Below are 23,157 nucleotides of genomic sequence, written 5' to 3' on the forward strand. Positions count from 1 at the left end.
TCTCTGCACTGGAAAACTGTCTGCAGAAGGACCAGGAATAAAGAAAATGATAAATAAATACAATAGGAATGGATTTAAGCAGATATCTAGGTTAAACAGCAGAAGAAATTATTTCATTATACTTATTAAGCTGTGGACTTGTTCAAGAGGGAGAATGGTGCCTCCACAAAAATGTGCTTTTAAACAGCACTTCACTGAAATAATAATGCAGGAATTTTGTATTTATGTCTCTGGAAAGGGGGCAGGGCAGGGCTCCATCTCAGTTCAGGTCACAGGCTAGAAAGGGAAAATGCCTTTTTCAGGTGCTTTAATCAAAGTGAAACAGAATTAACCAAAAACATTGTTGTAACCACACTTTAGAAACATCAGTATTTGAATAAGTAAACTTCCTTTAATGACAGAAACAGTTACAAACAGGGCCTTTGGCCCTTCTCAGTCAACCTGGTTAAGAATATGTCATAAACTATCTGTAATGCGGAATTGCTCAGGCTATATTTAGCACTTAAACTGCCTTCTTTTTCCTTTTTTTTTTAAAGGAAACTTTCTGAAAAGCACTATTCAAAGCAAGTGGTTTGAGAGCACTTGTACAATTTACAAATAGTAAAAAAAAAAAAAGGCAGAAGACAGCAGCTTTGCATCCCTCACCACACCTCTCATCTTCAGAGAAAATACTTGCTATGTATTAAAAGCTCTCAGAAAACCCTATTTTTTCCATTTCTTTTCCTATGTTGTTTACAGGAAGCATGATTGCTTGCTCACAGCACTGGCTTGGTTGAGGAGGAGGGGAACAGCAGTCAGCAACAGACAGGAAAGGCAAGAGAGATAAATGGACAATGTGACATTTAGACAGATAAAAATCACATCTGGAAGATCAATATAGGAATTCTTAAGAGTTACAAGAGGAAAATATTTTCTCATTGATTTCTTATTTTAAACTATTAACAGAAAAATAGCTAAAAATAGATAACACTAAGACATCAGTAACATCCCTCCACTGTGGAGTTTTTAAAAAGTATTTATGTATGAAAGTAGGTTTTGCTAACAAGATAAAGACAAGAGTGACCAGGCAGACAGCCCCAGCTGAATGGTGGCCAATGTCAGGGTGGGGTTGCTTTGTTTTGGTTTTAAAACACAGAGGGATTAAGTACAGTTTTAAGAGTAAAATTCCTCTCCAGAATTCTGCTGTTCTGTGTGGTTTGTTTAACAAGTACAGTACTGGGTTCAAACTGTGCCAACAGCAGCTTTGAGAAAGAATCAGAAAAGTGTTTAAATCCCCCTTTTTGTTTAAATTGACCAAATGGCACCTATTGCCTGAAGCAATAAAGCAGCCCATGTCCACAAGATAAATCTATAGCAGGAAAGAGAGAGGCTGGGGTTTCAGCTGAAGTTAGGCTGCTGAATGCTGACATTATTGATTTTAGCTAGTTCAGCTGGCCTTGTAATTAAAATGTAAATTTAAGAAAGAGATTATGTCCTGACAGAAATGGTGGGATTAGGGGGAGATAAAAGCCCCTCAGTGAAAATTCAGAGAAAAAGCAAGCCCAGGTTTCCTCAGCTGTGTGGATTTAGACCAAATCAAGCTACTTCAGATTCACTGAAGTTTAATTGAAAAAACAGAGATAGAATATAAACAAGTACTATGGACTTCACCTTTCCTGAAAAAAAAAAAAAATTTCTGCTCCCCATTTGTTGAATCTTAGTCAAGCCAAGTGGATGTGATTTATAATAGACACTGTCCCAGATTGTCAGGAAAATCCAGCAGTTCAGGTCCAGTATTACCCCTCTCACTCCACTGTGCTCACAATGAAAATGCCTGCTGGTATTTTACTCAGGAAGCACAAGAAGCTTTGGACTTTGCAAAGCTTCCCAGTATTTTGAATGTATTTATGCTCATTTATGTGAAATCTTGGAATCCTTTCAAAATTCAAATTAAAGAAAAAAGATAACTAGGGTAGTTAAGGAGAAGAGTTCAGTAACATTCCATAAACACTTACTTTGGGTTACTGGAATTACAGAATATGTTGATAGACTGTTACCTCTCATTAATTAACCCTACTTATTACTGCTTTACAATCATAGCTAAGAACCAGAAAAACACAAATATACAGCATTTATATCAAGCCCTTTCTATGCCTTACACCCTCACCTTTTAAGCTTCTTCCTTATGATTTTACATCCCCTGGCCATTGCACAGACCCTCTGAGGGATACTGCTGTGGCAAACTACTTGAAAGCGTACCAGCATCTTGTGCAGTGAGTATTCATTTCCAAAAACTTTAGTAGAAATCAAGTATATCTGTTAGATTTTCTGGGAAATTTTTATTTACATAGAAGAACCTCTCCTGAGAATGAGGAAAGTTTCCATGACCAGCTGATCAGGGTGCAGCAGAAGTATCTACAGTCAATACTTCTACATGCCTGTTGAAGTATTTTGTTGGAAGGGATGATCATGTTTTTTCATAAATGTGAAAAGTTAAACTTTATTCCAAATACTGCATTACAAACAGTTTCACTCATTTATTGTCCTAAGTGTGGCTAGGTCTCTGTAGGTTCAAGCTGTGCTAAAAGAGGCTCAGGTTGGATGGTAGGAAAAGAGCAGTTAAACACTGGAAGATTCTCCCTGGAGTCACCAGCCCTGAAGTGTTCAAAACATGAGTAGATGTGGCAACTTTGTGGTTTAGTGGGCATGGCAGTACTCAGTCAGAGACTGAACTTGATTTCAGAGGTCTTTCCAATCTTAAAGATGATTCTGTGATTCCATACAGGACTTGTGTTTGTACATATACAGGTATATCAAAACACACTAACATAACAAGGCAATCTCATTTGTAAAATTATAATTATATACTTTTAGAGTTTTATATCCTAAGAGAAATGGAGAGCACACATATTTGATTACAGAAATTCTGATCTGGGATTTTTACTTCAATGCTGAATATCAGTATTCAATACATTTATGATAAATCAGCACGTGCTGTTTACATCATGTAACAACTACATCTTTTCTACTGAATCCTTTTTTAAAGGATTTATAGTATTATTAATAGAAAACTTATTCTAGATACTAGACTTGTCAGGCTGAGAAACACAACTGTGTTACCTGCATTTTCCAAATTTAGGAAAAGGAACCTGAATTTCAAAGAGGTAAATAAGTAATTCTGCCTAACACACCCCTGTAAAGCCTGATATGCTTTTTCCCTTTAGAGAAGTCAGGTAAAAGCCTTATTTAGCTTAGACAGTGTAGTTCTAAGTCTCAAACTCAGCTCATGACAATGGTGCTTTTACAGACTCTGGAGTTTGCATGTTTGTTTCTGCTGAGGTCTGCACTGAGCTGTTTGTCCATATAAAACTGCTCTCCACATCCTTCACATGCAGGGACAACTCCCTCACAAGTTCCTGAGGTATGAAGACCAGACAAATCAAACCTGACTGAAAAGCTCGACCCAGACAAACTGAGAACTCACTGCAGTAAGGAAGGAAAACGCTTCGGTGTAATTTTTAATTTCCATCTAGCCAGCACAGGTGTGCCCGTTCCAAGGATTCAACAGCAGCCACTTAGCACACAGAGAAGTACGACTGAGATACCATCAGATTGGGAAAGGCAGTCTGGGGACACCTAACCCAGAAAAAGCACATCACTTTGTGAGGAAGAGAGGGAAGAATTTCAGAAATGGACAGAAGTAACTCTTGGGAACTGTAGCTTTGATTCCCATATGAAAGAAATCTCAAGCAGACTCCAAGATGCAATGTGAACCTGTAAAACAGCTATCAGAGACCTAAAGACATTCAGCTTAAGGCTCAAATACAAGAGAAATAATCCTATTAACCAGAGTAGAAATAAAGGTTTGTGACTGCACAGTCATTCCTAATATAACTTTGGATAAAGATGAACCTTGATAAGCAGCAGACTGCTTCCATGCTGACAGTCCCAAGTCAGATGGGCTCCTCCATCACCTGTAAAACAGCACCAGGACTCCCCTGTCCCCAAAGCACTATTGCATGGGTAAGTAATGCTTGCACTGAGACAGACAAGAACTGCCAACTAAAGTGGTGCTTTGGGCTAGAGCTGAGAACTGCTCCATTCTTATGTGGGAAAGCACATCCCTCATAAGAGACCACTTCCCATGTGGGTCAGAGCTCAGCTGCAAGCCAGGCCAAGACCACCAAGGGCAGGAAGGAATCTCTCATTCTTTGGCATCAGCCCAAAATTCTGTTCTATGGGACAAGAGCAGTGTCAGGGCTGCACAGTTCCATCCCTTACCTCATCCCTCCTAAGGCTTTATACCAATGGAACCAAGAACTGACCAGCAAAGGCTGGAATGTGGAGAATCTCCTGTAGAAAGATTTATTTCCCCCTAAAGTTTTCCTTTAAACGAATAATGGCTCCATTTTCCAGGGCTGAGCAATGCCAGCCATACAAGGGCAGATCACTCATCAGTGCTATCAGCTATCAGTGCCCAGTGGTGAGATCTGAGCAACTGTATGAAAATTATTTCCATGTTGTTTCTTTTTCAGCCAAATATTCCTCTCTAGCACCACAGTGTATTTGAAATGACCCTGTGGTCCCACAGGAGAGCTGGCCTCTTGTCAGCTGCAGACATCAGATGCAAGTGTAAATAAGGATTATACAAATGGGAGGTCATTAAAATTCTGGTAATGCTAATTTGGCATGACACCTCTAATGGGTTATATCTTCACACTTCAATTATCTAATCACCTAAATTCTTTTAACAAATTTACATTTCATTTTATACATCAAGATTCAAATTGACTTGTTCAATCCTACCTCACCCAAACTGCACCCATGCTCAATTCAATTTCTCTATTGAATATCATCACCAATTTTGAGACTGTAGTTATTAACCACATAAACACACAGATGACACAACTGCATGTGTCTATGTACTTATGCACAGAACTTGTCTTTATAAATTTTCATTTTTAACAAGTTTTTCAGTTCTCAGGAGAAGCCCAACATTTACCTTGTTGGTAGGACACATCTTTGTGAGAGAAGTGAAAGGAAATAAAGTGACATTTAAATCAATAATTTACATGTCACATTTCAATCCATTTCCACAGTCATGTTTTACAGCTTTGTTTTCTGGTTTACTGTATCAAGTTAATCTGGCTTGTTCAGGAAAAGTAACAACAAAAGGAAAAGCAGCTTTTAACCATTCACAATTTCCACTTAACACTGGGATTTTATTTTACGTGGGAGGTTTAATGTTCCAGTTAGAACATTCCACTCATGCAGACTTCCATTTTCTAAGCTGTGATTTTCAGGAATTCTGAGTTATTTTCAGACCATTTTCTAAACTGGGAACTAACATAATAGTTTTAAATGGCAGTAAGTAAAGCTGAATGTCTTCAGAAGCATCAGGAATGATTACTTTCTTTCAAGATGTTATTTTTTAATGAACACATCAGATAAAGAACACCTAAGTGTGACCATTAGCTCCTACATAACCACAGGTACACAAAATGAGAGGTTTTGTTTTCTGATTGATTGACTTCTTCACTATAAGTATTCACTATATGTATTTTCCTATCAGCAATAGTTTAAATACAAATTGGGAATTTCTTAATCCATTTTGATTTTTAAAATGTCCCTGAGTAGATAGCAGGGTTGTTCTTTTATCCTTCCCTATAAGAAGGAATTCAAATAGCAGCCAAGTATTTTTGATACAAAGGGTGGTAAGATGCTTTATTTTGGAAAAATGTGTGTCCATGAGGAAGCTGGGATAAAAGGGAAGAGGTGAATACATTTCACTTCCAGTGGAAACTGGCAAGCGCAAACAGAACTTTTGCATGTTAGAATTACTTAGGCTGCTGCTAAAAATGAAAAAAACGAGTTCCAGGTGGTAGCTGCAGCCTGACTTTTATGAGGTAAACTGCAGAAATGGGAAAAATAAGCATCAACAGGACTGAAAAAGCCACAGCAACAGCACCCATCTTACACAAATACTCATGGACAAATGCAGAAGCAAGACATGCTTAGAAGTTTTTTAACTTAAAGCTTTGTGATGGCAGCTACCCTTCTCCACAATGTACTGAAATCTTGGGAGTCCTCAAATATACTGAGTTACACAGAAGTAAAGCTGCAGATTTACTAAGCAAGAGGTACAAAGGACAAGGAGCAATGCACTGAAACTGAATTAAGATCAACTTTCTTCAGTAACACCACTCTCAATGAACTTGTAAGTATAACTTCATTTAAAAATAGCTACTTTTACTAAGAATGCAAAATTATAGTTTGTCATCTGGTATGTGCTTTGTGGCTGTAATTCTGCACTTGAAGGCTGAGCTGCACTTAACATCTTCTCACAGCAACACCTGAACAAAAAGAGCCACCCTGCAGAGCTCTAGGTTGGCCATTCCATGGGAGGAAGGGGCTGTGCATATCCAGCTGCTACTAATGATGGAGCAGCCCCTTATCCCAGCTCACCAGACTGGCACCAGCATTTGTAACATTCAGGCTCATTGCCAACCTCACTTGGCCATCCCTTCACTCCCAGTGTGTGCTCTGCACCCCTACAAGCACACAGGGTGCTGCTCCTGGCTCTGAGCTCCTGAGGAATGGAATGGAATGGAATGGAATGGAATGGAATGAGCTGTGGAAGATGATGTGTGCTCTGCACCCCCACAAGCACACAGGGTGCTGCTCCTGGCTCTGAGCTCCTGAGGAATGGAATGGAATGGAATGGAATGGAATGGAATGGAATGGAATGAGCTGTGGAAGATGATGTGTGCTCTGCACCCCCACAAGCACACAGGGTGCTGCTCCTGGCTCTGAGCTCCTGAGGAATGGAATGGAATGGAATGGAATGGAATGGAATGAGCTGTGGAAGATGATGTGTGCTCTGCACCCCCACAAGCACACAGGGTGCTGCTCCTGGCTCTGAGCTCCTGAGGAAGATGATGGAATGGAATGGAATGGAATGAGCTGTGGAAGATGATGCGTGCTCTGCACCCCCACAAGCACACAGGGTGCTGCTCCTGGCTCTGAGCTCCTGAGGAAGATGATGGAATGGAGTAAGCTGCCTGTCTCAGTTGCTCCTGCCCCTAGAAGTGTTTGTTTATCCAGAGCCAAGCACTGCTCTGGTGTCCATGTAATGATCCCTAGAGCAGGCAGAGATCACCCACACTGCTGATCACTTTATTACTTCAGCGTGGCTGTTTGTTTACCTTGGTGCAGCAGTAACACAGGGATAAAGCTGTCACAGCTGGGCAAACTCACCATATTCCTTCCGCAGGTGGTCTGGAATGTGGGGCTCATAACCTTCCTTCTCAGGGACCTCCACAAACTCATCTTCATCCTCATCCTCGTCATCATCATCCGAGGCTTTCATCTACAGAGATATTTTTGTTGGGGTTATTTTCTCTTTATTTTCATGTGAAGATTGTTTTTCATTTCCTTTCACACTGAAAATATTTTGCAAACATCCTGATAGCCCTACTGAGACTTCTCTATGTCCAAAGTATTTCCCTAATTATGTATTTAATCTTTATCTAAGATTAGGCCTTTGCTTAACATTTTATCTCTAAAGCCATTCTCTATCCTAAGGGCTTCCTTAAAGCCCCTTTTATCCATTAGAACACGTGCACTTGGTGAAGTCTGACAAAGTGTGAAGCTATAAAATAAGACCAAAAAATCTTAAAATAACATCAAGATTTTGACTTAATGAGCAAATTACAGTCTTAACTCTTCCCATTTTGATGACTTTACTCATTTACCAGCACTCAATCTGTGGCATGTTAAATGGTATCACAAATTGTTTAAGAGCTCAAAACCAGAGCAGGCAAACAGGAGGGAAAGCTGATGAATGGGCAAGCTAAAAGTATGACCCAAATAAGAATATTCAGATCTGTATCCTACAGTGGTTCATTGTGTTTCTTCACAACAGCCCTAAGAATAATTTCACACATTCACTTCTTAAGTGATTTGGTACATCCCAACCATTTACACCACCAGGCAGCACACAGTACTCTGATAAAGACCAACAAAACAGGATTTTCCTAAATGTGCACTTGGTCTGTCTTGCAGTCTGAAATTGAGGATCTGTGAGTAGGTGAAAAAAAACAAAAAGGAGTTCCAACTAACCAGGGTAGTTCATCCACATAAGTGGCTTCCCTATGTGTAATTTTAGCTAGCAACTGCTGTGTATGTGCCACCAAATCTACACTTCTTCTAAGCTTGTTCTATACCTGAAAATGATTTTTATTTCTAAATTGCACATAAGCTAAAAGAATCTGTGTCACCAGGCATGGCCTGTACTATCAGAGCTTTAAAAAAGCAAATTCCAACTAGCCTAAAAATGCAAGAATAATGGGGACTTTAAGCTTTATTTCCTTTGCCCATGTTCAGAGTCACCTCATTCCCAACAACACAATTAGCACTTTATTACTGTATGTTTGCCATGTGCTTTTACAAGAAAACAGTAAAAGGTATCCACTAAATCCAACCTCAGCACAGGCTATCACTTCTTCCACTTCACTGCAGCAACCCAATTGACAAGGAACAGCATAATTTTCACTATTTTCAGCTGTGTTCTTTACTTCTATTAGTGCACATGGCTTCTGTTAATATCCATACCAACTACTCATTGTTACAAGCACCAGAGCATACTGCAGGTTTTGCCTGCAGCAGAATTTCCCCAGTCTAATTCACTACTCTAATCTTGTGTCACAGCTGAGTTCCTTTAAATCATACATATACTCTGAAGCCAAAAATCCAGCAGCTAACCTTGGTTTATCAAAGGTGGTTAAAAAATTAAAATAAATAATAACTTGAAAAAACCCCAGTATTTCTTTTTGGCCATAATTAATCGTAAGCTGGACTGTATTAATTTCTAACAAAGAATGTTAATTGCTATTAATACAAAGATATACATTAACACACAATGAATGGATGGTACAAGTTAGAAGTAAAATTCCACAAACAGGACATCATCATAATTTTCATGTTCAGGTTCCACTTCTTACCTAGCTATTAAAAAAAGATTTCACCAAGATAAAATTTGTCAGAGATTATCTCAGTTTGCAACTTTGTGTCATAATGTACAAACTGACTAACTTTCATATCATAAAAAGGGAAAGTAAATTCAGTGTATTCCCTTTGTTTTGACTCAGTCTGTAAACAAATAAACAGCAACAGGTTTAAGGAACACAGAAATAGTGTCAAACAAGCAAGAGGAAAAAACTCAGTCCAGCCTGATCACTTAAGTTAAGTTGCCAGATTATACCTAAAATAGCAGGGATATAATACCAGCACTTCCTTGCATGTCATATCTGAGAGACTAGAGGGAAAGCAGAGTACTATCTTTAATTGAAATTTCCCCTAATTTGTTCATATCACTGGAAGCACATATCTCTCTGTATGGTAATATTCTAAAATTCAGTGGATCTCACTAATCCTCCACCCGAAAACTGCACTGGAAGCAACTTTCTGTATTACCTGCATGATCTAAAACTTTAAAGCACGTGAAAAGCCTGGCAGAGAAAAGGCATAATCAGATGCAAATTCACTTTGTTTAGGTACAATCCATGAACTGTGCATTCAAGTACTATAGAAAACATTAATCATAGGAAACTGTAATTTTTGTTATCAGTCTAACACTAATCAAAAGGGAAACCTGTCACTACCACTGACCTGTGAAACGTCCCAATTATACTCTTCAGAAATGACAGGAGCACTTAACTTCCTCACTGGGTAAATGACGACAATCAATCAACTTTGAATAACAATGAGCCACGGAGCTGAAAATTATTTTTTGTATAGAATCTACCCAGGAATTTATGAAAGGTGAAAAGCAACCCAAGGTTTTAGGGGCATTATGGCTTTCAGCTAGTGCAGCACATATCAAACACTAAACAGAATTTATGTGTTTTAATTTTCTAAAAGGTAGATGTGGACTTGGTGCTACAATGCATAACATATAATGCCAGATTTTAAATATGGGGGTCATTTTCATAAAATATTACGCGTATTGTTCACACCCTTGAATTTCCCTGGAGCCTTCTATTAAATTTAGATTTCCTGAAAAAAAAATTAACTGCTTAGCTAACTATCAGGAATTAAGCCCTCTTTTCCCTTCAAACAGACAAAGTCTTTATCTCGATAAAATCCTTAACAAGTTAAATAAGTTATCTTTTTACTTTAAAATATTGAAGTCGTCACTGTTGGAAATTCAAGAAGTTGCACAGTAATAGCAGGTAGTTATATCTCAATTTACTTCATTCCAGTGGGACTTTATCAGAACCATCCCATTTATGTATGTTTGTTCCATTTCCTTGCAAGAGAAAGTGGGAGAGCTCATGGGCAATATTACTAGTTAGAAAAGTATGTTTCTTTAAAGTTCCAAAAAGCAACTTCTACAGAGGTAGTGGGAAAGCTCAACCCCCTCCTGCCTATGCTTCCACTACAGGAAAACTTTTTCAGTCAATTAAAAAATGAAAATAAACAATCCACCATTGTTTAGAAGATAGAAATATTTCAGACAATAGTTTTAAGTGGCTGATTAAGTAAATTATAATATTTTTAGGAATGAGGGGTTAGGGTACTTGCAACCATGACAAAGGATACTAAGATAAAAACAAATGAAATTTCTAGCGAGCCATGGCTGAAGGGAAGTACAAGAGCAAGTGATAAATACCACAATGGAAAGCTTTTCTTGTAGTGTACAAGATTAAATACCTCGAAGATAGGTAGTCACAAACTGCTTGTTTCTCAATCACCTGTCAAAGAATGTGAGAAAGAAGCTCCTGGGTTCAAATCCATTCTAATTATCAGGTGATATGAGGAAACTCTAACACAGTTATCACAGATGGAGAGTGAACAGCCCCTCTCTGTCACTAGAGAATGGCCACCAGATCCCCAGACATCACAGGCGGCTTGCACCACCACTGCTCCTCGAGTTCCAAGGGAAAGGGAATTTTTAGCCTGTTAATCTGCTCCAAAATGTTGGTATTTATTTTTGTATTTATTTATCTAAGTCATAGAACGATGCCATTGCAAAACTATGTGTTGGTTGTTGGTTTCTTTAACATGGCAGGATCACTAACTAGGTAGTAGCTATAATTCCTGTGAGAAGAAATGGGATTTAGCAAGGCAATTTTCAGAGTGTTGAGCTGGACTTATTTACATATAAGAATATGGTTTAAAAAAAGACAGAAAATATACACATATTCTTTTCACTGTGATCACTTAGAACATCTTCACAATTTTCCAGATTTTTCACTAAAAACCTAAAATAGTGCTGACTATTCCAACTAGACAAGTGCAATCAAACCATTTCCTCCCTAACTCATTAAAAAAACTTGAAAAAACAGATGTTTCCTTATTACTCTGCATCATTAGAAAACCTGGGAAAAGCACAGGATTCCAGTAGAAATGCAATTGTTTCTTTTACTTTGCAGTCGGTGCCCAACAGCCTCCATCTGTTGGTGCAGCTCAGGGCAAGCAGAGCCCCAGTACAAGGCCTTGTTCACCCATCCCAACCAGCAATAAATGTGAAAAAAGCCCCCACCCACCACACAGCACTTGGAAAGGTGTGAAGAAAAGCCCTTGATCCTTTGCTCACTTTTATACAAATTGACTGCTACATTCTGTTAAGAGGATTTAAAAACCTGAGTCTCTGAAATCATAATTAAAGCAAGCAATAAAATTACTGAAATATACAATGCAATCAGTTTATAGGGCTAGATGTACAGCCACTACTAATTATTTTAGAAAAAGAAGGAAGAGAAAAGATAGCACACGAAGAAGTCACATCTACTCACTAAAACACCACTTGCAAACTACAGCTGGGACCATTAAATAAATTTTGCATGGTCTAATTAACTTGGTTTGCAATCTCAATTACTTTTCACCCAAGAAATCACTTTTGTTCAGTTTTATGCGTGCCTGTTTCCCTTTTCTAAAAAAAAATGATGTAAGGCATCCTCAGACAAGTGAACTCTAAACTTCATTTGTCTTTCAGCAGGCTTGATGGCTATGCATTTAAAAACCCATTCTATCTTATAAACTAAAAATTAAATGTACTCAGCTGTGATGGTCGTCATTGCATCTGCTATTTATATGCTAATACCCTCACTGAAAGATCTTGCAAATTATTCCACCATGCCAATATCTCATGTGCATCTACTCAAAGCCAACTAAATATTTTTCTAGAAGATTTTGGTTGGGGAACCAGAATATTTATTGCTGTAGAACCTAGTTAGAGGGGCAACCTTAAGCACATGCATTTTTTATTCAACCATAACACAAAACATACTTCAGGCATGTTAAAATGAAATTTGGGGATATTCTATGTGAGAAAACAGTGACTGGGGTAAAAATCTTCAGTGCCAGTAATAGAAACTGAGTAGTCAAACAGTGTATCTTTAATGTAAAGACACATTCCTCCATTTCCATTCTTTTATATCATCCAACACAGGGTGACATGGAAATAAATGCTGGCACTTGGACAGGTTTTAGAACCATGCTTGAGTTTTCTCATGTGCAACACAAGGAAAACACAAACTACGAACAGAGCTGTATTTATAAGAAGCTCCCACACAGCCTCCCTCCCCTTCACTTTGTGATATGAACATAAATTCAAACCCCAGGACTGCAAATTAGATATGTGGTCCAGGCAAAGCACATTTTATGTTCACCCGTAAAAGTATCACCATTCATTCTGGGTGTAGTTGCTCAACAGCACATAAGCATCTTGGCCAGGCTGACTTTTATTTAGGAATGCACTTTTCACATTATTTCCTCATTTCCAGGGGTTAGTATAAATGCTTGAAGGGTTCCAGCCCAACACTTTGCCAAAGCACACTGGGGAATGAACGTAGCTTGCTCCAAATTGCTTTAGCAAGATAACTACCTGATGAACCAGTTTTCCCTAAAGCAAGAGTCTGAGGGGATTCTCACAGTCCTGGAGGGGCAAGCTCAAAAACCAGCTCAAAAGACTCTGCATCTTCATGAATCCTTTCAGAAAAACTGGTATGTCCAAGAGACCCAGTGGAGCAGTGTGCGCCTTCAGTTTCAGAGGGCAGAAAATAAAGGCAGTCTAGAAAACTGGTACAGTGGACAAATTATTACCCCAGGAAGATTCTGCAAGGGAAGTTCAGTATTTCTTTAGCAAGAACCACTCAGATGTATTTCCATACCTCACTACTAGAGCGTCTACCATCCACCAAAATGGTGGCTGCATAAATCATCTAAATCCTTAAGCAGGTACATCAAAAATGCCAAGTTCTCTTGCACAATCCACATTTTCCAGAAAGTATCACATTCAGGGAAGATGCAGCAGTTTTAGTTTAACTAGTGAAGGTTTCCAAGTCAAACAATAACAGGTAGATACATATCTCAATTGAATAAACCTAATTAATTACTGACAGGTAAAAAATTATTCTATGCAAGATACACATAACCTTACATGCATTTCTGATTGTGGATTTCAGGTACAAAGACATTTTAGATGTGGATATATTTACTTTCATATTGCTCATCAGCTAAATTTAAATGCATTAATATATGTTTCAAGCCTAAAACTTTCCTTCCTTTTCCATTTTTATCAATACACATTTAGCAATGTACCTCTATGAGTGTCACAAAAAATTCAGTTCAATACTATTTCCCCTTGTGAGGTAGGATGGATAAAAAGCAGGAAGCAAATTTATATCTCCTACTTAGAGAATACACACTGCTCAGTATTCATAGATGAATCAAGGGAGATGACCCTTGGGCCTGAAAAACTTAAATACTTAACATGAGGGTTAAGCTGATGATGGAGACATCCTCCTTTATTTTCCACTCTATTAGAGGAGCTCCAAATTGCATCGTGCGGCCTGCGAACCCCCCGGGGCTCAGAGGTCGTCACAGCGACAGCCCCAAGGATTCACGGCTACATCTGCATAACAAGATATTTTTAATAACTTCAGAGCAGGGGCAGGCTGCGTGGCCAGGGCAAAGCACAGAACACACCACACTCAGCTCTGGGGAAGAGACAAAATCCACCAAACCCATCACCCAGCCATCAGACGCTTTAACAAGGGGCTGCTGTTCTGAGGGCCGATTTTACAGTGTTTTGTTTTATATCAGTCCTACATCCTAATAAAACATAAAAATTAGAAAGCTCTTTTAGCTGAAAAGTGATCATTTAAAGAAATAACAAGAACATGACAAACATGACAATAAAAATAACAGCAATTAAAATAGGAAGGAGGGAGAGGGAGCATTAAGTATCTGTATGACCCATTTACTAGTCTGTGTTTACTTTTACAGTTATGGTTGACCTGTTTTTTTTGGATAAATATTACCTAGACAAAAGAACCCAAACCATTTAAATGTTGCTGGCTACCAATTTGACCATATAAATATTAATAAATTTTACTATTTATTCTGACCACATTACATGCTAACAATGTATAAATCTGGTAAAGAACATCTTTAGGAATAATGCTGCTATAGTTATCAAATATCCCTATATTTCTCTATAGAAAACATACTAAAAATCAACATCAAGTTATCATTTAAACCTTAAAATTAAATGCTTCCAGTTTCCATAGGGCAACTTCTTGGTAAGAGCTGGGGCTTTTGTTAAAAAGCAGCACCTGGGGAAAAGACTTCTCTACAAAGGTGTCTCTCTTGCTGCATGGTCTGAGCATGTTTTAGTAAATGTGGTTTCAGTTGTTTCTAACCCCCAGAAACAACTCTCTAAAATGAGCAAGAGAAAAAACTGTAAGGATGTGAGTACAGGAGGCTGTTACAGAGAGCTGCCAGCAGGACTGGATTCTCTATGGCTACAGAAGCAGAAAAAGAAATCTAAAATTCAAGCGCAGCTATTTTTTTTTTCCCTAAAGCAGGCACTTTAACAAAAAGAGAGACTTGAAAAGAGCTGCTTATAAAGCTACAAAATTATTAGGTAGAAATAACTCATTTGAATTGCTAAAATGCCAAACTGTAGTTGAAGGCATGGAGAAAAAAATCAGCAAGTGTTGTAACAAGTAATTGGCAGAACTCTTGGCTTAATTTATACCAGATCAAAATTTCAACCTTTTAATGTATTTTGGGACTAAATAATTAGCAGCAAATATTTAAATTGTAAATTTGTAATAATTTTCTGATATTAATCTTTCTGAAAAAAAACTTACTTTTATTATAGTGAGGTGTGAGTATCAGGTTCTGGACAACACAAGGACAGGCTCCTCCAAATCTAATTATTAATGGCATTATTGAGTTCAACCAGATGTTTCACATGGATAAAATTAAGTACACGAATAAATCAAGATCCAAGCACATGCTTAGATTTGACAGAAGATAAGGAAAGGTGAAACAAAAAGTAATGAATACAGTTAATGAAAAGCTATATATCCCTGGTAGTTAATGTAACCTGAAATTTAAAATTCAAAGTGTACCAGGTCTGTTAAATGATCCCTCTGCTGACAGACACATGAATGGGATGTTTCTCACATCATCTTTCCTCCTGGATTCTGTCTGCCTAAGTTTTAGGCAGCCTCAGTACTAAACTTCCACAGCTTCCCAAGATAATCACATAAAACATAAGCATCCTTAGAGTGTACAAAATCCAGCTAACGAGCTACATTTCTATGAACAATGTCAGAATTTCAAGTATTATCCTCATGGGCAAGTCTTTATGGAAGGGATGTAAGTGAAAGGTGGCATGCATGATTTAAAATACAGAACATACTCGTCCTCTCTAAAACTGCAAGATCATTTGCATCTAATTAGCAGCAAAACAGACATTAAACAAGAAAATTTTAAATCCAGTATTATAAGAAAGCAAGAAGACATTGAGAAACAAATCTATATCTAACCAGCAAAAAAAAAAATTTAAGAACAATTTGCTCATAAGTTATTCTTGCAAAAGAACTGAAAGTCTGGAAACAGTAGTGTCCATTTAAACACCAACCTAAGGCAATAATTACAACTGTACTTTTACAATAATTCATAGAGTCACCAATTAACTTGAAATCTCTCTGGTGTTGCTGTCACAGTAAGTTTACCGGGAAACACAGACTGAGCAGATGGCTGGCTCTGGATCGAGGTGGCACAGAGAAAAATGAGGAGCATGCAGTTTGCACTCCCTCTGCTGGGCACTGCAATTATCCTGAGCAGGCACTCGGAGAAGGAAGGTTCCTGTCCGAGCACCGTGCTACCGTCAAATAAAAGCCTTACACAGCTCCCACCCTCTTCACCCGGACTCAGCCAAAACCCAGATTCACAGAAAAACGAGTATCAAAACCCTCAAAATGGTTATACCCTCAAAATGCACCTCCTGTCAGAAACCTGACACCCCAAACAAGGATTTAACTCCAGGGAACATAACCCATGAAAGCACACAAAAACTCGTTTGCCTTTGACCAATACAGGTAGTCTGTGATTTTTTTTTTGTCCACCCTCCACCCATTTGAAAAAGTAACAGCTTGTAAAAGATGCCTTGACTTCTGATCTGCTGGGGGCACAGCAGTGGCAATGGGGAATGTGTGGACTGGGCAACTGGGATGGATTTATAATTATAAAATCTGCTTCAAGGGATTTGTTTCTGTCAGTTAAAGGATAACCTTTGTTTTTCTTTTCCCTCTCCTCCCACAGCTCCTGAGAGGCAAGCACAAAGCACAGGCTGCTCCTGCTGGCAGGGTGTAAGTGTCACACAGAAATGATGGCCCTCCTTGTAATTAATGATGGTTTGTGTTCTTCACTCTCATGGAGGAGAAAAGTAAAAGTGGTTATAGCTCATGTCACTATAAACCATTTAAGTCAAAGTGTCTCACTGTATAAAGTTCTGCGCTTTCCTTCAAGAGACTTTGTATAAGGGAAGTTCCCCAAAACTCCAAGAAGTTCTCCTGTGGTTTGAAAAGCAATTTGACATTTTCATTTTTCAGTAAAGCTAAAAAAGAACTTAAGAGAAAGTAACTTGTGCTAATTGTCTAACAGGCTTAGATTGCCAAAAGCTCCTGCCTTGGAGGCTTGTGCTCTGTGATATGGAAAATGAAATGAGAAACAATGGAAAGCATGGATGTAATAATAAGGATTTCCAAAACACACACCTTGTGAACCAAGCAAATATTTCTTCTGTGGAATCAGGCCACGTAACCACCAATTTCTTGCTCTCAGTGTAATTTATATCAAGCTACACTGCAGGTATATTCATATTAAACTGCAGCATCAAGAATTACTCCAGATATATACAATTATTTGCATTTCAGCCATATCCATGTGTAACTGATCAGCTAAAAGAGAGTAGCAATGACATATGGCAGTGGTAAGGCACTCCAGGACCTTCCCTCTTTGAAGAGGCAATTTAAATCTCTGTGGGATTGAGAGTTATAGTGGAGTTCACAGTAATAAATCTTCGGTTTCATTGTCTCTCAATAAACCCTTCCCTTTATCAACTTTCTTGATCTCAGTTTGAGAATGGGTAAAGCCTTTACTTTCTCTGTTCCCAGACAGAACAGAAAAAAAGCACAGACTAGAACAGATGAAAAGGGGGAAAATCAGTGACCACAGAAACCTGGAGATTGAGCATGAAGAAAGGGCTAAAAGTGCCAGGAGAATGGGCAAGCCCAAGTCCCCAGCCAAGCTGCCAAGTCCCTGTCACTCTGTTTTATATTTGCTGATTAAATAAAACCCCTCTCTCTGAAAGAATGGTTTGCTGTGGTGCAGGATCATAATGACAGTTGAAATAGCAAGTGCACAAACAATTCACTTTTACATTGTCCAGTTAGGGACACAGCCACCTCAGAGTGCACAACTGCCATTCACCTTTACACTGTCCAGTTAGGGACACAGCCACCTGAGAGTGCACAACTGCCATTCACCTTTACACTGTCCAGTTAGGGACACAGCCACCTCAGAGTGCACAACTGCCATTCACCTTTACACTGTCCAGTTAGGGACACAGCCACCTCAGAGTGCACAACTGCCATTCACCTTTACACTGTCCAGTTAGGGACACAGCCACCTCAGAGTGCACAGCTGCCATTCACCTTTACACTGTCCAGTTATAGATACAGCCACCTCAGAGTGCACAACTGCCATTCACCTTTACACTGTCCAGTTATAGACACAGCCACCTCAGAGTGCACAACTGCCATTCACCTTTACACTGTCCAGTTAGGGACACAGCCACCTCAGAGTGCACAACTGCCATTCACCTTTACACTGTCCAGTTATAGATACAGCCACCTCAGAGTGCACAACTGCCATTCACCTTTACACTGTCCAGTTAGGGACACAGCCACCTCAGAGTGCACAACTGCCATTCACCTTTACACTGTCCAGTTAGGGACACAGCCACCTCAGAGTGCACAACTGCCATTCACCTTTACACTGTCCAGTTATAGATACAGCCACCTCAGAGTGCACAACTGCCATTCACCTTTACACTGTCCAGTTAGGGACACAGCCACCTCAGAGTGCACAACTGCCATTCACCTTTACACTGTCCAGTTAGGGACACAGCCACCTCAGAGTGCACAACTGCCATTCACCTTTACACTGTCCAGTTAGGGACACAGCCACCTCAGAGTGCACAACTGCCATTCACCTTTACACTGTCCAGTTATAGATACAGCCACCTCAGAGTGCACAACTGCCATTCACCTTTACACTGTCCAGTTAGGGACACAGCCACCTCAGAGTGCACAGCTGCCATTCACCTTTACACTGTCCAGTTATAGATACAGCCACCTCAGAGTGCACAACTGCCATTCACCTTTACACTGTCCAGTTATAGATACAGCCACCTCAGAGTGCACAACTGCCATTCACCTTTACACTGTCCAGTTAGGGACACAGCCACCTCAGAGTGCACAACTGCCATTCACCTTTACACTGTCCAGTTAGGGACACAGCCACCTCAGAGTGCACAACTGCCATTCACCTTTACACTGTCCAGTTATAGATACAGCCACCTCAGAGTGCACAACTGCCATTCACCTTTACACTGTCCAGTTAGGGACACAGCCACCTCAGAGTGCACAACTGCCATTCACCTTTACACTGTCCAGTTAGGGACACAGCCACCTCAGAGTGCACAACTGCCATTCACCTTTACACTGTCCAGTTAGGGACACAGCCACCTCAGAGTGCACAACTGCCATTCACCTTTACACTGTCCAGTTATAGATACAGCCACCTCAGAGTGCACAACTGCCATTCACCTTTACACTGTCCAGTTAGGGACACAGCCACCTCAGAGTGCACAACTGCCATTCACCTTTACACTGTCCAGTTAGGGACACAGCCACCTCAGAGTGCACAGCTGCCATTCACCTTTACACTGTCCAGTTATAGATACAGCCACCTCAGAGTGCACAACTGCCATTCACCTTTACACTGTCCAGTAATAGATACAGCCACCTCAGAGTGCACAACTGCCATTCACCTTTACACTGTCCAGTTAGGGACACAGCCACCTCAGAGTGCACAACTGCCATCCTCTCCAAACACAGAGATGGCACAGACCACCCCCAAACCCATCCTCATGGGGCCCTGTGCACTCAGCCAGTGATTCCCACTGTCCCCGTGTGCTCACTGAGCTTTATCTCCAGCTGTGCTCAGCCCCACACTGAGCAGGGCCAGCACTTGGGGTCCCCATGTGCCACCAAATCCCCTCTGGAGGGGCAGGGGCTGGGAGCCAGCGCTGTGCAGGACAGCCAGGCTGCCACTACTGCTTCTCTTGGCTTCAGAGACACAGAGACAGCTAAAGGGGCATGGCAAGAGCTCCAAGGACACGAGGACACCTGGACAAAGCCACACACCTAACACAGGCACCAGTGCTCAAGTGAAGAGGAGATGTGTGCAGTGTTTCACATGCTGACATGTAAATATCTGACAGATGGGGATTCAATAACCATGGCCTAAGAGATTCTGTTTATTTTGTTCTACTAGACTCCCAATTTGCCATGTTTTTATGTTTCAATAAAGTCATCTGACACATGAATAAAATATAATTTATGCAGTTTGCTTCTGCTGTACAAAGCTCTCTGTGTTCAGGTTATAAATTTAAAATAGCTCAGCACTAACACTAAATTTAGTTATTTTCCACTGGAGAGAAACCCTAGGAATGTTTATATATTGTTTTCAACGCTTAAGTTAACTCAGTTTGCATTGCTTCATTTTGAAAGCATTGTGAGCATTATGTGCTTCCTATCTTTTTGTCCTTTTAACAACGGAATTTATTAGCTTTCAAATTATTAAAGCTATACATGCTATAGAAGCATACAGACAGCACTGGTCACTCTAAGTGGTAACAATACCATTGTAAACACACACACATCCCATTCACACACACGCACAAAAAGCAAGGCTTGAATGTCTTTTACATCTTACAAGAAATATAGCAACCAATATTCCATGCAGAGGTGCAGCAAATGAAGTCCTGTCAAGCAAATGGCAGGAATGACAGCAGATGTCTGGATTCCTTCATAGCTGGTTGCATAAAGGTAGCACACATATTTCACTGGAGACAAAAGCCTCTGACAAGACAGTCTCTCAGTACTTTTCATTCAGAGTTGGCATTTTTGACTGGTGTGGCCCATCAGGAGGTGTTAAGATGATGAACCAGATTAATCTTGATTTAGCTTCATTTGTACAATGAAGGCAAGCCAACAACACTCAGTCATGGCTAAATGAGGCTACACAATTTAGCTCAAGGTGTTATGTCCAGACCAAATTCTTAATCCAAACTAGACTCTAGTCTGGACTCTGACCCAAAGCATTTATTTTCATGTCAAACTATGCAGTTATTTCATTTCACCACAGCCAACAGAAATTAGTATCACACAGCTCTGCTTTTTATCTATGTAAACAGGGCATACACTTCTTTTTGCATCTGAATAATGTATTTGATCCTTTAGCCTGTTTACTCACAAAGTCTACCTATTTCACAAGAGCTGTCATAGGTAGTTACTCTCTGTGAAATAAGTTTGATGCTCTAAACTTTCCTATCATAACCTTAATCACATTACATGTTTAGTACAGAGTAAATGCTACAAAGCAGAGAAACTACTTTCCTGAACTGAGATAATCTCAGAGTTTAGCAAATTGTGAAAGAACATGAGCAGTACAGTGTCTATTGAGAAATATGCACAAAAGAAGCTGTGGATTTAACAGTGTTACACATAAAGCAACTAAGAGTAAATAAAATCTGCACTTACCCACTTCCCTATCCTTAACAACAACAGGGATGCCATAAACAGTTTTGGTCTAATAACCAGGCCCCTGGAATATCATACAGGTGTTCACTGCTCCTTGAGGGAAGCTACAATCAGCTGAATTAATGCACTTTACAATAAAACCTGTGTTGAAAAGTTTCCCCGGTTAGGGCTTAAGAGAAAGAGCATTTTTCTGTATACAAGCTAAACTTTACTAATGGTTCTCTCTAGTAAAGCAGAATTTTAAGAAACTCACCACTTTTCTTTTTCTTGCTTTAAAGGAAATGTCCATTTCCTTGTATTTCTTCATAGCAGTCTCCATTTTATTCTTGAGTTCAATGGCACGTCTTAGCTGATCATCATTGACTCCTGCTCTGGTAAGTAGCTGCAGACCAAGACAAAAACATTCTTATTTTCTTCTAAAAGTCTGAGCCAGAAAAAAAAAAATTCCAGTTTTCCCTCATAATTAATGAAACAGCAATGTCACAAATTCCTTCGTTGTACAAGTTAACCAAATTCATTTTCTACCTAAAAAACTAACAGCAACTAGTGAAGCCAAAGAATGAACATCTATAACAAACATCATCTGAGAGTGCCCTCCAGTAGGCCAAATTGCACTCAGGAGGCTCCATGATACACTGCTAACCTGATAGAGAGCTGTCTAACAAAAAGAAGCTGTGTTTTACTTTAAGAGTTTGCAAAGAAGCCAAGTTTTACCAATCTTAAACAAATAAAAAAAGAATTGCCTATAGGTACCACACCCAAGGCTGAGAGCTACCCAACAAGCTCCTGCAGTGTCCTTTAGTCCACCCTTACTGAAATGGAAATCTTCTCTAATTGTTCCTGTTTCTTCAACCTTCATTTCCTTTTGGTTCACTCTCCCTCAAGCTTTACTGTGTCCCAGCCCTTGTTTCACCATCTTTTTATTAAAAAAAGAAGAAAAAAGAATTCTCTCTTTATCCCACCTGAATCCAGGACTGCACAGAAGGCCAGAACTTATTTCTGAGAAGTTTGTGAGCATCCATGACACTGTTTATGATGGCAGTATTATCTTCATTCTCTTGCACCTTTATATCTGCTCAAAACAGGGGAAAAGAGTGCATGACATTTATAGTATCTTCACTACAGGAGCTAAAGAAGGCAAATTACTCTTTCTAAGACATTTGATCACTTCAGGGGGAGTTACAAACATCAGAATGCTTCTCTGCTCAGTATTAATTATTCTTTCACTGTCCACACACTGAAAAAATCTGAGGAAAATATGAAAAGTGTTCAGTCCAACATGCCAGAAAGAGTTGTTAAGCCATCATTATGAAGGAATGACCAAATAAATCACAGATAGGTTCAGTCTTGCTATTTTCATTACATCTTGTCCCAAGTTCAAATGAACTGGGCCTTATTGTACCAATTTCTTCATATTCAATGCAAAATAATCTCTACCCTGGTAGTAACAGGGAATGGATTGTAAAGAAGCCAAGCATGCCATTATGCAAGTGAAAGTTATACTTTTCACCCATTGTTGTCAGCAAACAGAGAAGCAGATATCACCCTTACTGTCTGCACATGGAATTCCCTTAGGACAGGAATTGTAAGAGATTTCCAAAACACAAACCATCCTGATTTTTCTACAGGTAACTCACACTACCAAAGTTATACAAAAATGGTGTAATCACTTGCTAGCAAAACTACTTTCTTGCAAGGAAGAAGTTTAAGAAACACCCAATTGTAAGATTTTTAAACTATCAGCTTATTCCCCAGCTACAGAGGGAAAGAGGTGAATAGCAAAGAGGAAGAAAATTGTATTTGATAAACAGATTGTTTTTAAACACAAAAGACTCATCATAGATACTATGAAGTGCTATAATGGGCTCACAACAACTATTACAAAAGTTCAGTCTTAGAAGGTAATTAATGAAATCTGCTAATCACACACAAGAAGACCCAAAATGAAGAACAGTTACTAGAGGAATGAGAAACAGAAAAATAAATA

The 23,157-nt window shown here is 39.3% G+C and overlaps 1 protein-coding gene across 1 annotated transcript in view; it reads right to left on the minus strand.

Annotated features, from left to right (window-relative positions):
- Window positions 1-23,157, minus strand: part of UVSSA (UV stimulated scaffold protein A) — a 45,771-nt gene that overhangs the window by 16,678 nt on the left and 5,936 nt on the right. Inside the window, exons 5-7 of the mRNA XM_054293237.1 lie at window positions 22,133-22,242; window positions 21,424-21,552; window positions 7,237-7,348 (exon numbers count right to left, since the gene is read on the minus strand). Coding sequence (XP_054149212.1) covers window positions 7,237-7,348; window positions 21,424-21,552; window positions 22,133-22,242 — 351 coding nt within the window. The remainder of the gene's footprint in view (window positions 1-7,236; window positions 7,349-21,423; window positions 21,553-22,132; window positions 22,243-23,157) is intronic.

The sequence above is a fragment of the Melozone crissalis genome, unplaced genomic scaffold (genome assembly GCF_028551555.1).
Source record: "Melozone crissalis strain CALT ecotype California unplaced genomic scaffold, PUWL_Pcris_2 ptg000132l_1, whole genome shotgun sequence".
Classification (NCBI taxonomy): domain Eukaryota; kingdom Metazoa; phylum Chordata; class Aves; order Passeriformes; family Passerellidae; genus Melozone; species Melozone crissalis.